This window comes from Ranitomeya imitator, chromosome 7 (genome assembly GCF_032444005.1).
Source record: "Ranitomeya imitator isolate aRanImi1 chromosome 7, aRanImi1.pri, whole genome shotgun sequence".
In the NCBI taxonomy this organism is placed as follows: Eukaryota; Metazoa; Chordata; class Amphibia; order Anura; family Dendrobatidae; genus Ranitomeya; species Ranitomeya imitator.
Window position 1 is genome coordinate 32186230 of NC_091288.1, and position 15494 is coordinate 32201723.

General features: G+C 46.3%; 1 protein-coding gene across 6 annotated transcripts in view; it reads left to right on the forward strand.

The window, feature by feature from the left end:
* MARCHF7 (membrane associated ring-CH-type finger 7) overlaps positions 1–15494 on the forward strand; it is a 39267-nt gene that overhangs the window by 12362 nt on the left and 11411 nt on the right. For 3 of the 6 annotated variants that reach the window (XR_011314622.1, XM_069733017.1, XM_069733022.1), the window contains exons 3-8: positions 66–218; positions 772–958; positions 2544–2696; positions 4560–5661; positions 6673–6842; positions 14651–14760. Coding sequence is in view for 5 of the 6 variants with exons in the window: in XM_069733017.1 (XP_069589118.1) it covers positions 66–218; positions 772–958; positions 2544–2696; positions 4560–5661; positions 6673–6842; positions 14651–14760 (1875 nt within the window). In the remaining variant the exon portion in view is untranslated. The remainder of the gene's footprint in view (positions 1–65; positions 219–771; positions 959–2543; positions 2697–4559; positions 5662–6672; positions 6843–14650; positions 14761–15494) is intronic. The other 3 variants (XM_069733018.1, XM_069733019.1, XM_069733020.1) reach the window with 2 other exon arrangements.

Genomic DNA, 15494 nt, shown 5'->3' on the forward strand with positions numbered 1-15494 from the left:
ATGTGATGTTTAATATTACTTCTCAGATCTGACTTGTGACCCTTCCCCAACCCCCCCCCCCCCAGGCTTCCAGCCGAACTTCAGGCAGAGACTGGACTTTTCGAGAGAGGGATAACCATGAACCTTCCTGGAAGACCCCTTCTCCTACTTACCAGCGCTGCTCAGCAACATACGACCTCCCTATATCTGGTAGTTACTTGGCAAACAGGAGCAGAATTGTAAGTGGCCCGTAACTAAATTGCATTTTTATTATATTTTAGAAAAAAAATGTTTCTTCCTTTAAACATCGGTAAAACATGACTTTCTATACTGTGGGATTTCATGCTGCCAGTCGTTTGGGCTGCAGAAAATGGATGTTCCTGTATAAACGGTTAATAATAATTTTCAGTCCCTGGATAACTTGCTGTTCCCGTTGGGCAGTAATCATCACACTTCCGCTACATCATAAATGGGTCAGAGGATAAATTATAGGCAGCTATGATCTGCACCAGACATACGTGATGTGTTCTGTATCATGCATTTGCCCAGTTTGTGGTCAACACCCACCTTGACCTTGTAGAATTCTGACCTGTCACATTCCGTGATGTCGCATTCCATAATGTCACAATCCCCTGCGCCAGAACTACCTGCACTGTCAGATGCGCTGGGAGAACTACCTGTCAGGTGCTGCTGAGACATCTACCTATGTTTCTAAAATGTAGGTTTTTTTTTTTTTTTTTTTTTTTTTAACAGAGCAAATTCTCACTAATGTCTCTGACTTTTCTGGTTTAGTCCACAGCATCAACATCCTCTCAGCCGTCCTGGTACGATCCATTGGAGAGGTCTCCGAGCACTTACACAGGATTGCATAGTCAGCAGCAAGACTGGGACTCAAAGAGACCAAAGTTGTCTTATTCTGGACGTACCCCTCTGTCTGCTGTAAGGAGTACTACTAGTTCAAGCTACACTTCTAGTCCAGGTACTCTAGTTTGACTTTTTGCCTACATCAGAGTGGCTGCTGTGACCTCCACAAAATGTGGCAGCCTCCATGACTGTCTCCTTTTATGTGGGTTTGGCTCAGGATCCTATCCAGAGTAGGAGCTAAAAGCCCATCGGATCACTAGTGATCACTACACCAATGTGTGTATATAAGGAGGCGTTGGATTGAAGTCACTGCATGCAATGGAAACAGCAGTGCTGTTGAGGAGGAACAGGGGACCGAAGTCATCTGTACTAATCAGGAGTGGGGACACTGCAATCTTAATGTGTCACTGTGTGTATGATGACCCCTGTTTTTATTCCTGAATGGTCTCCGTGTTTTTAAAAATGATGTTAAATCGTTCTACCCTCCTGCCTGCAGGAGGTGGACTAGTCTAGGACCCCTGTCAATCACTGCCCCTGACATCCCAGTGTGCAGGGTGGTAGAGAAGAGGGATAACTTCTCCTCCACCTCCCCAAAAAAATAAAAAATTGAAGTCTGCTAAAGCACTCCTAATACTATCTAGGGAACCAAGAAACCTGAAGACACAAAAGAGAATAGTAAAACCAAAAACACTCAGTTTGAAAAAATGTTGCAGTAATCCGCAAGTGCTAGTAAAAGATGTAAAAAACAGGGTATTTGGTTGATACGTTTTTTGCAAAAAATGTATACTAAGCTGCTCTACCAATCTTGGTATACTAAGCTGTTCTACCCTGTATGCACACATGGATTTTTCCTCTCTGAACCCTGTTCACACAGGTTATATACAGATGATCAGGTTTTTAAATACATCAGATAGGGATTGCATACATTAGTTAGGACTGCTCTGATAAGGGTATACCGTGAAGATTGGTAGAGCAGCTTAGTATACATTTTTTGCAAAAAACGTATCAACCAAATACCCTGTTTTTTACATCTTTTACTAGCACTTGCGGATTACTGCAACATTTTTTTCAAACTGAGTGTTTTTGGTTTTACTATTCTCTTTTGTGTCTTCAGGTTTCTTGGTGGTGTGTGAACATGATCATACAGACTTGTTCACTGTGCAAGTAGCCCATGTGTTCCTGTTTCCATATCTAGGGAACCAGTCTGATTGGGAAAGTTATTCTGACTAGTGGTATGGGGCCGTATAGGATATAATACAAAAATAAAATTGGTACCGATGTGTTTGCGCTGAGAAATCGAGCTTTGAAGCCACGTACTTATTAGCCTGGGGGGCTGTAGGTGCACTTGGAGCACATCAACACTCCTCCAATGCACTTCAGGCTAAATTGTAAATGTCTTCAAAGCTCGCTTTCTCAGCGCTGCCACTTTGGCACTACAACACACTAGGACCCATAGAGCCACGCCACTGGTTACAGTAATAACTTTCGTTTCTTAAAATAAAATATAACGTGAAAGAAAGTATTGAAAATATTTGATTTGCCACCATTGTATTAAAATAGACTCTTTAAATTGAACTCGTTTGGCACATAATGCAGTCAGAAAGTTTTTTTTGTTTTTTTTTTTTTCTCCACTTGTGACTTTTCTTGATTTGCTGCATTTAATAGGCATCATCCTTTCATGGTTTAATAATTATTTTCAGACGCGTCAAGCAGGTATGGGCACTTTCCTAGGACTTCATCTGTGATGCTTCATTCTGATTTCACAAGTGAGCGTGAGAGAGACAGGAGGACGGACACATCTGCAAGTGGACTGATGGATTATGGACATAGAAATAGCGATTCAACACCTTCATGTAAGTGCTATCATTTTTCCTGTGTAGCCTTAAGTGTCATTATGTGAGAACCCATTGTAAATTTTATGGTAGAATCTGGAGAAAATCCAACTGACGTCGACTGCTAAATCTGAAAAATTAAGAGTAATCGATTGATAACTAGAGGTGGCGTTAATCGTTTGTGAGAGCCCAGTCCCGCATCCAGGTCATTTTAATCTGTGGTAATCGTACAGAGTTCACCAAAACTGTCTTCTGACTTCTGTGGCTCTTCTTACTAATTGGCCATAACGCAACGTCACATGTGCGTCACATCAGGCCGGGGTAATGCCGGTTGTTAAGAGGCACTGGACCGGGTCCTCCAGATTGATTCGCACCAACTATAATTAAAAGAATTGGTCCAACTGGAGGAATATCTTGTAAATGTAGATTGTAGGTGAACCTGATGATGCCTCTAGTCTAAGTATAACAAAGGATTTATGGGAGGGTGGTAAGTACAGAAGAATGATCCAATGGCTTAAATCTGACTAATCTCGTAGGAGAAAAAAAAGACCAAACATAAGGGGGACCTCTGACCAGCTCATGTGTTAAGGTACCGTCACACTGAACGATATCGCTAGCGATCCGTGACGTTGCAGCGTCCTGGCTAGCGATATCGTTCAGTTTGACACGCAGCAGCGATCAGGATCCTGCTGTGATGTCGTTGGTCGCTGGGGAAAGTCCAGCACTTTATTTCGTCGCTGGACTCCCTGCAGACATCGCTGAATCGGTGTGTGTGACGCCGATTCAGCGATGTCTTCACTGGTAACCAGGGTAAACATCGGGTTACTAAGCGCAGGGCCGCGCTTAGTAACCCGATGTTTACCCTGGTTACCAGCGTAAAAGTAAAAAAAACAAACACTACATACTTACCTTCCGCTGTCTGTCCCCGGCGCTGTGCTTTCCTGCACTGGCTGTGAGCGCCGGCCAGCCGGAAAGCACAACGGTGACGTCACCGCTCTGCTTTCCGGCCGCTGTGCTCAGTCAGTGCAGGAAAGCACAGCGCCGAGGACAGACAGCGGAAGGTAAGTATGTAGTGGTTGTTTTTTTTACTTTTACGCTGGTAACCAGGGTTAACATTGTTACTAAGCGCGGCCCTGCGCTTAGTAACCCGATGTTTACCCTGGTTACCGGCATCGTTGGTCGCTGGAGAACTGTCTGTGTGACAGCTCTCCAGGGACCAAACAGCGACGCTGCAGCGATCGACATCGTTGTCGGTATCGCTGCAGCGTCGCTTAGTGTGACGGTACCTTTACGCTTTCTTTTTTTGTGTGTAAACTACAGCAGATATGCCGCACGTGACCTTCAGGGTAGGTTGACAAATTTGCATGCAAAAATCTCCAGCTTAATACAGTACTAGCAAAATCTCTAACTCACTGCTGAAACCTCCTGCAGATAAATTGGCCTTCAATGTGACATTAAAAAAAAAAATATATATATCTAACACTTCAATTCTTAATGGAGATCTCTCCTTTTGCAATGGAAAGAACAGAAGCCGCACAAAATATGCAACGTGTGAACTTATCCTTGTGATTCAGAACTGCATTTACAGCTTTGAAGGCTTCCGAACTAAAATCGTCAGTCCTTGCTTGAAAATATAAATATACTTTCATGCAAAAAAATGACTTGGCTCTGAAGCCGTCAGCGCTATGAATGCAGTTTTAAATCATAAGGACAAGTTATATTTATAATTTTCACTCTATACTAAAAATGAGTATCTGTGCATGAGCATCTATTTCATTTAGCATTTTTATCAGGCAGTGGGGTCTGTAAGACAACGTGTGGGAAAAATGTATATATTTAAAATATTTACATGTAATTTTATATTTTTTTTTTCCCTGCATGTAGATCTTCAGGAGAGAGTATCTTCATATGCACAAGGCGCAAGACCAAAAGAGAATTCACTAAGCACAGTTCGACTTAACACATCTATCAACCGCCAGTTGCCTTCTCGGAGTTCCTCGCTGCTCAGAGATTCCAGCAGAAGTTCCAGACCTGTCACGTCAGACCTGCGCACCCCACAAAGGGACAGTTCACTGGACTTCCGCCATACTTCTAGTAGAAATGAAGGGACTTCAAGGACTCCATCAGGAAGAGTCTCCCCCGCTCCTCCAAGGTCTAGTAGTGAACGGAGTACGGATGGTGAAGGCAGACGTACAACAAGGCACTTGCTTTCCCGCCTTGCCTCTAGTATGTCTTCCACCTTCTTCTCTAGGCGATCTAGCCAAGATTCTCTAAACGGAAGGTCAACCGAAGCAGAAGAGGCACAAACCAGTTTACAAAACTCTTCTCCTGAACCAGTAGCTACAACACCTGCCAATACCGACACATCAGAAACTAGGCCTTCAGATCAATCTCAGGGATTTGCATTTCTCAGAAGGCCGCGATGGGGCTTCTCATCCGTGTCTCCCAATCAACTTTCAGCTTCAGAATCGGAACTTTATAGATCAGAAGATTCTGAGAGCAGGACATCTGGGTCATGGCTGCCTTCTTCCTTAAGGAATAGGTGCACACCTTTGTTTTCCAGGAGAAGACGGGAAGGAAGAGAGGAGCCATTAAGGGCTTCATCTACCTCTGATTCTAGCAGGACGCACAGTCTCTTCAGGAGAGCGTCTCAAGAAGACTCTTCATTAGATGAAGTACACCCCATCCAAGGAGCAGGTGTAACCGCTGGCAACTCTTCACCTCGGTCTTCGAACTCACTGGGGGGCTCGGCACAGGCTGCATCTCTAGCAGAATCCCTTTTCAGTAGGAGAAGTTCTGGAATATCAGGCATGCTTCCTAACTCCCTTTTACATTTCTCAGTGCCAGCTACACTTGGGAACTCCTTATCTGACAATGTCATGATAACCGTAGACATTGTTCCCTCAGGTAGGACAAGTGATGGACAAGAAAGCGAAAAGTCTGAAAACTCAAGGGACCCAGAGAAGCTTAAGAAAATTAAAGAAAGGCAAGTGTAATGCATTGGTGACCACAAATTGTGGCCAAAAAACCCCAAATTGGTCATGACTCCTGTGCTTCCCAATCTGAGATCCTTCAGTTTCTCTGATTTTATTGCATATTTGCTATATCCCTAGTTATGTTTTAAGGCTATCTGATGGGTCTGACCTTGACTTGGAGTAGCTACCGTACTTGGCATCTATACCGCGATTAAACTTGAAAATGCTGAATGACCTGCAAATTCTGTAAGAATTTGAGTCAGAAAAGTTTTACAACACTAAGTTGGTCAAAAATTGTGACACTTGGTGTTTTTTGTGCCAGCTCAACCACTTATGGTTTTTGTAATGCATTAGTAGTTTGGTGTGTGTGTGTGTGTCTGTGTTTTTAGTTTCTAGCAGAATTTGAGATTCTGGCACTGAAGCTTACCTCCAACTTTGCAAGTTACGAGCGAGGCACACAAACTACATAACAGAAAACCACTTCCATAACCTCTCCCAGTCCTTTAAATGTACCCTGCATAAATATTGCTCCTAATGAAGCTCATGGGAGTTCCCTCTGAGTATGGTTCCACCATTCGTGGTGACAAGTACATGCTGTATGATGACCCACACTTTCCTGCATTGCTTCTCTGATGTCTTAGCTGCTTTCTCATGAAATAAAGGTCCTTCTGTCTCTAAATGGACAAAGTATTGAAGGAAGGATCTGTCTGCTCCCTTCTCCACCAATTGTGTTCAACTGTATCTTGAGGATACAGCTGAAGTTGGGACATGCCCTTAAACCTATCTGGACAGCTTCCTCCATTCGGTACTGTCCCACAGGATCCAGAACACTTGAAAGGTGTACTGAAGTGATAAGAGGCTCAAGCACTTAATTTAGTAAATTGAGGCGCAGAAATTCTTTAATGGTGTGTTATAATTATAGTTAAATCTCATTGTGCTGAGAGGCAAAAACTGTCGGTAATCAGTGGTCAAATTTTTTTTTTTTTTTTTTTCCTTGATCTAATCTTTTCTGTTATCTTTAGCCTTCTTCTGGAGGACTCTGAAGAGGAGGATGGTGACTTGTGTCGAATCTGCCAGACTGGTGTTACGACTCCAACTAATCCCTTCATCGAGCCGTGTAAATGTTCAGGAAGTCTGCAGTATGTTCACCAGGACTGTATGAAGAAATGGCTTCATGCTAAAATCAATTCTGGTAAGTCCCCTTGGATACACATGGGCACGTTGTGGGAGGGGGTTTTACATTGTCCTTGCATATAATGAAAAGTTCTTTGCAGTGTGAAATAAGTAAGGAACAAAACATGATTTCTCTCTCGCTTCATTGGGGGACACAGGAACCCATGGGTGTACGCTGCTGACACTATGCACAAAGTTAGCTCCTCCTCAGCAGTGTATACACCACTGACTTTAACTAGACCATATCTACCTTGGTTTTCGGCGTTTTTCCAGTAACATCTCTTCTTTTTCAGATGGATCTCTCCTCTACCTCCTGGAGGGATAGTGTGAACAGTCACTGTACTCGCATGTAGAGACTGAGTACAGTGTGTACAGCCACCCCATATCCTCCAATGTCTAGTTGGCAGGACCCCAAACCCTAACACATGAAGAGTGTTTAGGTGACTCCTAACGTTAGTCCTGGCCCCTGTCTCCTACCCACACGCCCACCAGAGACAGTCTGTTTCAGGAGGCATGGACGTCCCTCAATCTAAGAGGCTTGGACATCTATTAAAGGTCTTTTATAGAGTATTTTCCACTTTAGTTCCTGGATTCAGCACGGCCTAGCCTCTGCATCTAGCTCTGCACCTCTTCCCAGCATTATTGGGCAGGCTTTTTTCCTGCCCACTTGCTGTAGACACTCCACATCATCTTAATTGCTCTGCCCCTTCTCAGAGCTTCCGCTGTTAGCTCCGCTCCCTTTCCCTGGCCTCATCGTACAAGTTCTTCTGCACACACTCCCCTTTCCTCCAGTGGCGCAGAATGTGTGCGCTTTTCACACTGTGGGCCCTCCTCTTCCTCCCTGCAGTCATCATTTGCCGTCGTCGGAGCCTGGAGGTGGCTTTTCTCTGCAGGAAGTTCTGCATTTACTCCCACAACTATCTTGGACCTCCCTCTATAGATTGGAACCACACAGGTCCTGCATCTTCTTGAGTAGCTCTGCAGACTGACTCTCCTCAGCATATTTCTTTCTGTCCCTAACCTTCTGGCATTAGTTAGTGGGTCTGCTTCAAATGCCTAATGCTAAAGGAGCGTGTTCTTGCCCTCCTGCTTTCTCTTCTGCTCTTGTCAGGAACTTTGCATGTACATGAAGAGCAGACAAACTCCCTTCAGATCAGTCCTCTCCCTTCTGTCAAGACTGTGGTGCCCCTATCGCAGTGTGGGCTATCTGGCAGACCTCACCAAGGTTTCACAAACCCTGGTGTCCGCTCTTGAAAGGTTGCCCCTTCTTGGCCTCCGCTGTTGCTAGCGGATCACAGAATTCACCGGCTGTCTACCAACATGGGCTGTAAGAGATCCAGGCAGGAGCGTAGTTTTAGGTCCTCTTTCCACTCTCCCTCCCCCTGGTCTTTCCTGGTAGACTGCTTCTTCCTGGTCCTGCTCCCCCCCCCCCCCCCGGTCAGGTGAGCAGGACGATGACTCGGATTCTAACTAGGCCTCTAATATGAGACATGGTCCAGAGCCTCATTGTGGCAGTCAATCAGACATTTAACACTACAGATGCTGCTATGGAACCCGCAGAACAGGCAGTTTCATTTAGATGGTCGAGACCAGCTCCTAGGGTCTTTGCCACACAGAGTTTGAGGAGGTAGTTTCCAGGGAACGGGAAAACGCAACCAGACTCTTCCAAAGAGGGAAGCACCTAATCATCCTATATCCTTTCCCCTGAGCGCACAGCAATCTGGACCGCTTCTCCAACTGTAGACCCTCCAGTTTCCAGACTATCCACCAACACTGTCCCCCAGCTTACAAATGGTGCATCCCTCAAGGACTCCAATGACAGAATTGGTCTTTTGCGAAGTCTGCCTTTGAAGCGGCTGCTTCTGCATTATGCCCTGCCTTTGCCACCACCTGGGTGTCAAAGTCCATAGCTGCATGGGCTAAACAACTCCGTCAGGGCATTCTTTCTTGAGCCTGACTGGAGGAATTGGCTTACCAGATTTCTCATGCAGGGAAGTACATGGTATCTGCCTCCCTGGATGCCGCTTCGTGTGTGACTCGGGCGTCCAGCAATATTGTGGCTATCCGACAGACTATTTGGCTTAAGGCGTGTCAGGCCGATTTGGCTTCAAAAAAGTCCCTTACCAGCTTGCCTTTCCAGGGTTCCTGTCTTGGCTCAAAGTTGAACAAAATTATTAAGGAGGCTACCGGAGGGACAAGCTCCCTCCTTCCTCAGTCAAGACGTTGCTGGCCTTCTCTGAAGCGTAAGTTTTGTCCTTGTGCCCCTTTTGCCGTTTCTCTGCAATGGAAGATTTTTCCCGTCAGAGGCCACGCGCTCACCAGGATGGGAAAAGGGCTTCTTTTAAACCCACACCCTACTGGCATTCCTGTAATGCGCAGGGTATATACACCAGGCCTAGACCTGGTATCTTCCTCTGCATGACTCCTCTCCAGATTCCAGGGAATCTCCCAGGCTGGGCAGCAGTCTCCAATTGTTCAGAGACGTTTGACTAGCCTCGGTAGAGGACGCATGGGTCAGGGAGATTGTATCCTCCAGATACAAAATACATTTTTTCGAAACCCTTTCTCCAAGAGACTCTTCTCTGGTTTTAGGGTTCTTTGCGTCCATTACCTCCCTGTTCAGTTGTCATCGTTCCCATCCTAAACAGGAATGTTTTACAGGGTTTTATTCGAGCCTATTTGTTGTACCGAAGGATGGCACGGTTCAACCCATCCTGGACCTAAAATTACTGAACAAAAGGGTCTGTCTGCGCCACTTCAGGATGGAGTCCCTTGATTCAGTAATTGCTTCCATGGAGTCGCGGGAGTTCCTGTGCTCTATAGACATCCAGGACATCCATGTCCCAGGGTACCAGAGATTTACTATGTTTTGTGGTGCGGCAGGACCATTTTCAGTTTGTTGCCCTGCTGTTCAGGCTTGCAACCGCTCCCATGGTTTTCACAAAAATCATGGTAGCGTTAATGGCCGTTTTGTTCATCAGAGTTCATGTACTCATACTGTACCTCGATGACATTGTCATCAAGGCTTTGTCCTGTTAACAGGCCCAGGAAAGTCTGTCAATTGTTCTAGACTCCCTGTCCCGATTCAGATGGCTAATCAACAAGGCAGTCTTTCCTTGTACTGACTCGGCGCCTCATTTTTCTAGGCATGTTCAAGACCTGCCGGGCACGGGTTATGCTTCCCAAGAGGGCAATCCTCCAGCAGGGGGTTCACTCTCTGCAGGGCTCTCAGCTTCCTTCTGCTCGCCCATGGCGGTCTTTAGAATGATGGTGGCAGTGTCTGAAGCAATTCCTTTTGCGCAAATCCGTTCAAGACCGCTTCAGCAGACCATCCTATCTCGGTGGAACAAGTCTGTTCTCTCTGGATCGCCCAGTTCAGCTCTCCTCCTGAGTCAAACGATCTCAATTGGTGGCTGTCATCCCCTCATCTTCCAGGGTCAGTCCTTCCTTCCCATTCACTGGCTGGTGATGAGACAGCCTTCTCAGCTGGGGTACGGTCTTTCACCACCTGACTGTCCAGGGTCGTTGGTCAGCAGAGAAATGAGATGAGGGCCATTCTTCTGTCCCTCCGTCTCTGGGAAAGGCTTCAGTTGTCTGCCGACCAGAGTTCAGATGGACAGTGGCATATGTCAATCACCAGGGAGGAACTGAGTCCCTTGGCGATGGCTGAGGTATCCAAGATTCTGCTCTGGGCGGAGGCGATGGTTCTGGCAATATCTGCAGTACATATCTCTGGCTTGGACAATTGGGCTGCCGACTTTCTCACCTGCAAGGGTCTCACAGCGGGAGAGTGGTCTCTGTATCTGGAAGTCGTCCATCAGATTTGCTTCCGATGGGGTGGATCTCATGGCATCCCGGCTGAACAGGAAAGGTTCCACTGTTCGTCTCAATGTCCCGCGATCCTCTTGCGGTGGGCACCATCGCTCTGGCAATACCCTGGTTAGTTTGTTCTTCCCGATCGGTTTCCTCCCCTCCCTTTTTCCAAGTCTGTTCAAGATCAAGGCGGAAGGGTTGTCGGTCATTTTGATTGCACCTGGTTGGCTCGAGCGGTCTTGGTTCGCAGAGATCATCAATCTTCTCACAGACACCCCCTGGAGGCTTCCAAACAGACCAGATCTTCTATCCCAAGAATCGATTTGCCACCAGAATTCCTCGGTTGCTTGATTTAACGGTGTGGCTGTTGAAACTGCTGTATTGAAAGCGGCAGTTTTCAGATGAGGTGATACAGACCATGATCCAGGCTAGAAAGCAATCTTCTTCCCAGGTCTATTATCTGACTTGGAGAGCCTATCTCAGCTGGTGTGAGCCTAATCATACAGTCTGTCCTTTGCTCTCCCTTCCGGTGTTTCTGCATTCTGGACTTAGTTTGCTAAATGGCCAGGTGTTTGCACTTTCTATTTTTCAGAAAAACTTATCCTCCCATTCTTAAGTCAGAACTTTTCTCCAAGGGGTAGCACATGCTGCACCTCCGTACCAGACACCCGTGGACCCCTGGCACCTCATTCTGGTCCTGGAGGCCCTTAGGAGTTCTCCCTTTTGAACCTCTCCGAGGTCTGTCCTTTGAGGAAGATGGTGTTTCTTGTGGCCATCACCTCCCAATAGGCGTGTCTCTGATTTGGCGGCTCTCCTGTCGTTCCCCTTTCCTGATTCTCCACCAGGACAAGGTGGCTTTGTGGCCTCTACCATCTTTCCTTCCCAAGGTGGTGTCTGCCTTTGACCTAAAATGAGGATATTGTCCTCCCTTCCTTTTTGCCCGGTTCCGACTCATCCTCTGGAGCGTTCACTGAACAGGTTAGGCTACGTTCACATTAGCGTTGGGCGCAGCCGCAGCGAAGCATGCGTCATGCGCCCTCATATTTAACATGGGGGGCGCATGGACATGTGTTTTCTTGCGTTTTGTGATGCATGCGTCATTTTGGCACAACTGTCAGGGCACAGAGGACGCTGCATGATGCAGTTTTTTCTGCGCCAAAAATCATGCAAAAAATGAACGCATGCGTCACAAAATGCTGCGTTGTGCATGTGTTGTGCCGCCGACGCTGCGCCGTACAACGCGTATGTGAACGTAGCCTTAGACCTGGTCTGGGCGGTGCGGGTCTATTTGGCTAGGACTGCCCTCTTTTAGGAAGATGGACTCCTGAGTGCGTGTAGAGGCCTGCCAGCCTCCAAGGCTACGATTACTCGCTGGATCTGGACGTCAATTTTGGATGCATACTGGGTTAACAGAGCGCCTCCCCCTGGGATTAAGGCACTCTTACCGGGCAGTGGGTGTCCTGGGCAGTACACCATAGGACATCCACTGTTGTGAATTCTGTTATCGAACTCCCTCCTGTGGTCATGAATGGTATTTCAGCGAGTTCTGTCCATGGACTCCCTCTGGTGGCTGTGAGTAGAGCTGCTGCTTCTGAGGTTCCTTCCACAGGTGACAGAGTTTATTCTTTGGCTGGCTCCACTCAGATCGTTACTCCATGCCAGCTGTCAATGTTCTTGTACTGGTTCAGTTCGCTCTTGGATCTTTCTGGTTACCTGTCTACTCCAGCAGAAGCTAAGTCCCTGCTAGTTAATTATTTGTTCATTGTTTCCTTGTCCAGCTTGCTATCATGATTTTGCCTTGCTAGCTGGAAGCTCTGGGATGCAGAGTGGCACCTCCGCACCGTGAGTTGGTGTGGAGGTCTTTTTGCACACTCTGCGTGGTATTTTTGTAGTTTTTTGTGCTGACCGCAAAGATACCTTTCCTATCCTCAGTCTGTTTAGCAAGTCTGGCCTCCCTTTGCTGAAACCTGTTTCATTTCTGTGTTTGTGACTTTCATCTTAACTCAGTCAATATATGTGGGGGGCTGCCTTTTCCTTTGGGGAATTTCTCTGAGGCAAGGTAGGCTTTATTTTCTATCTCTAGGGCTAGTTAGCTCTTAGGCTGTGAAGAGGCGTCTAGGCAGAGTTAGGTACGCTCCACGGCTATTTCTAGTTGTGTGATAGGATTAGGGGTTGCGGTCAGCAGAGCTCCCACTTCCCAGATCTTGTCCTGTGAGTTTCTCAATCAGGTTGTTCCGGGTGCTCCTAACCACCAGGTCCATAACAATCCACCCAGCAACTCTGCAAATCAGCAACCTGGTCTTCCATCCACACGTTCGCCAAATTTTACAGGGTCCAAAAGTACGCTTCGGCGGATGCCAGCCTAGGTAGAAAGATCTTGCAGATGGCAGTGGAGAGTTCTCTGACCTGAACAGTTTCTGCTCTTCCCTCCCCAGGGACTGCTTTGGGACGTCTCATGGTTTCCTGTGTCCCCTAATGAAGCGATAGAGAAAAACAGGATTTTTGGTTACTCACAATAAAATGTTTCTCGGAGCCTTCATTGGGGGACACGGCACCCTCCATGTTTATCGGCTCTTACGGTGTTTATACTTATTTTTTTTTTTTTTTCTGGCTGCTTCCTCACTAACTGATTAACCTAGTGCTGGTTGGTGTACACTGGAGGAACTAACTTTTATTATTATTATTATTATTATTATTTATTTTTATTTTTTTTTTTGTGCATAGTGGCAGCTGCATACACCTATGGTTTCCTGTGTCTCCCAATGAAGGCTCTGCAAAATATATTTTACCGTGACTGACTAAAAATCATGTTTTTTTTTTTTTTTTTTTTTTTTTCCATTGCAATTTTTTTCTCCTTTTTTGCCTTTGTCTACAAATGTTGCAGACACTGGGGCCATGACAGCCCGTCAGCACACAGGGTTGGGAGGTAAGGGGGTTTTGTTGGACACTGAAGTACTGGAGGTTAAGCCCCCACCCTTCTTGCAGCTTTTACTTTTCTAGATGCAATTTGCCAAGATTGTGCAGAAACCTTGTAGTTATTTTAAATAAGCAATTTGCAATGCATGCACTGTAAAGCTGCTGTGACTTCCCTGAAGAGGCCACTTGCTATAACCACCCCCACCCATGTGGCCTCAATGCTACTACATCTAAAGTGTCCCTAGATCAAGACTTCTGTTAAACCAGACAACCAGCTGCACTGTTTGAGAACTTAAGGTACCGTTACACTTAGCGATTTACCAACGATCACGACCAGCGATACGACCTGGCCGTGATCGTTGGTAAGTCGTTGTGTGGTTGCTGGGGAGCTGTCACACAAACAGCTCTCCAGCGACCAACGATGCAGGGCCGCGCTCAGTAACCCGATGTTTACCCTAGTTACTATTGTAAATGTAAAAAATAACACTACATACTCACATTCCGGTGTCTGTCACATCCCCCGGTGTCCGCTTCCCGCACTGACTGTCAGCGCCGGCCGTAAAGCAGAGCACAGCAGTGACGTCACCGCTGTGCTTTACGGCCGGCGCTGACAGTCAGTGCAGGGAAGCTGAAGGCGGGGGACGTGACACACCGGAATGCAAGTATGTACTTTTTTTTTTTTTTTTTACATTTACAAAGGCAACCAGGGTAAATATCGGGTTACTAAGCACAGCCCTGCACTTAGTAACCCAATGTTTACCCTGGTTACCAGTGAACATATCGCTGGATCGGTGTCACACACGCCGATTCAGCAATGACAGCGGGTGATCAGCGACCAAAAAAAGGTCCTGATCATTCCCAGCAACCAACGATCTCCCAGCAGGGGCCTGATCGTTGGTCGCTGTCACACATAACGATTTTGTTAACGATATCGTTGCTACATCACAAAAAAAGATATCGTTAAAGAAATCGTTGTGTGACTGTACCTTTACTAAAAGTTGCACAGAAGCATGGACCCAACTCGGTGGTGGACATTTTTGCTGGTCCCTTTTTTTTTTTTTTTTTTAATAATGTGTAACAAATCTGTATTTTTCGCAGGTTCTAGTCTAGAGACAATAACTACATGTGAGTTGTGTAAGGAGAAGTTGGATTTAAACTTGGAAGACTTTGACATACAAGAGCTGTATCGGGCCCATGCAAATGAGAGGGTGAGTAACCTGAGATCAAAGACTGGGAGCATTGCTTCTCGATGGCAGTATCGTCCTGCTGCCGCCCTGGAGAGTCATACATAATCGTGAGGCCTCGTTCATGTGGTTTCTGTAGTACGTGCAGTGCCATTGTACAACGCATACCTCTGGAATGGACACTGTTGGCAAGTGCCCCCACTGCAGGACTGGTCTGTCGCCCTCCAGATGGCCACACATATTTTATTCTTTAAAGGGAAGGTGCCACCAGTTTTCTTGCATTTTGTTTTTTTGTGAAATTAAGCTTAAAATAGTAATTAAAATGTATTAATGCAATGTTTGCACTGTTTGCAAACATTTCTATATGAAAAATATTATATATTTTTCTACAAATATACATATTTACCACTAGGGGGAGCATTTTCCGTTTTAGACCTCAAGCAGCTACAGTAAGATTTAGCCGCTCTGTCCCAGGGATATTAGACCACCTAAAAGGGGAGGGAGTGCAGCTTACCGGAGATCACAGGGACTGTGTGTGAGGGGGAGACATGGCAGGAGAAACACAGGGCAGAGTGTGAGAGCAGAGGATGTGTGCCTGGAGTACAGAGAAGCAGTGAGCGCTTCTTCTGTCCTGCGATAGAGAGCACAGGGCTATAATAAAATGGCAGCCAGTCACACCTACAGCAGTGAGTTGTGCAGCCCCCAGAGGCGTGCCCAGCTCACTGCTAATGCTGCTGCAATGTTACAGATGGGGTCCG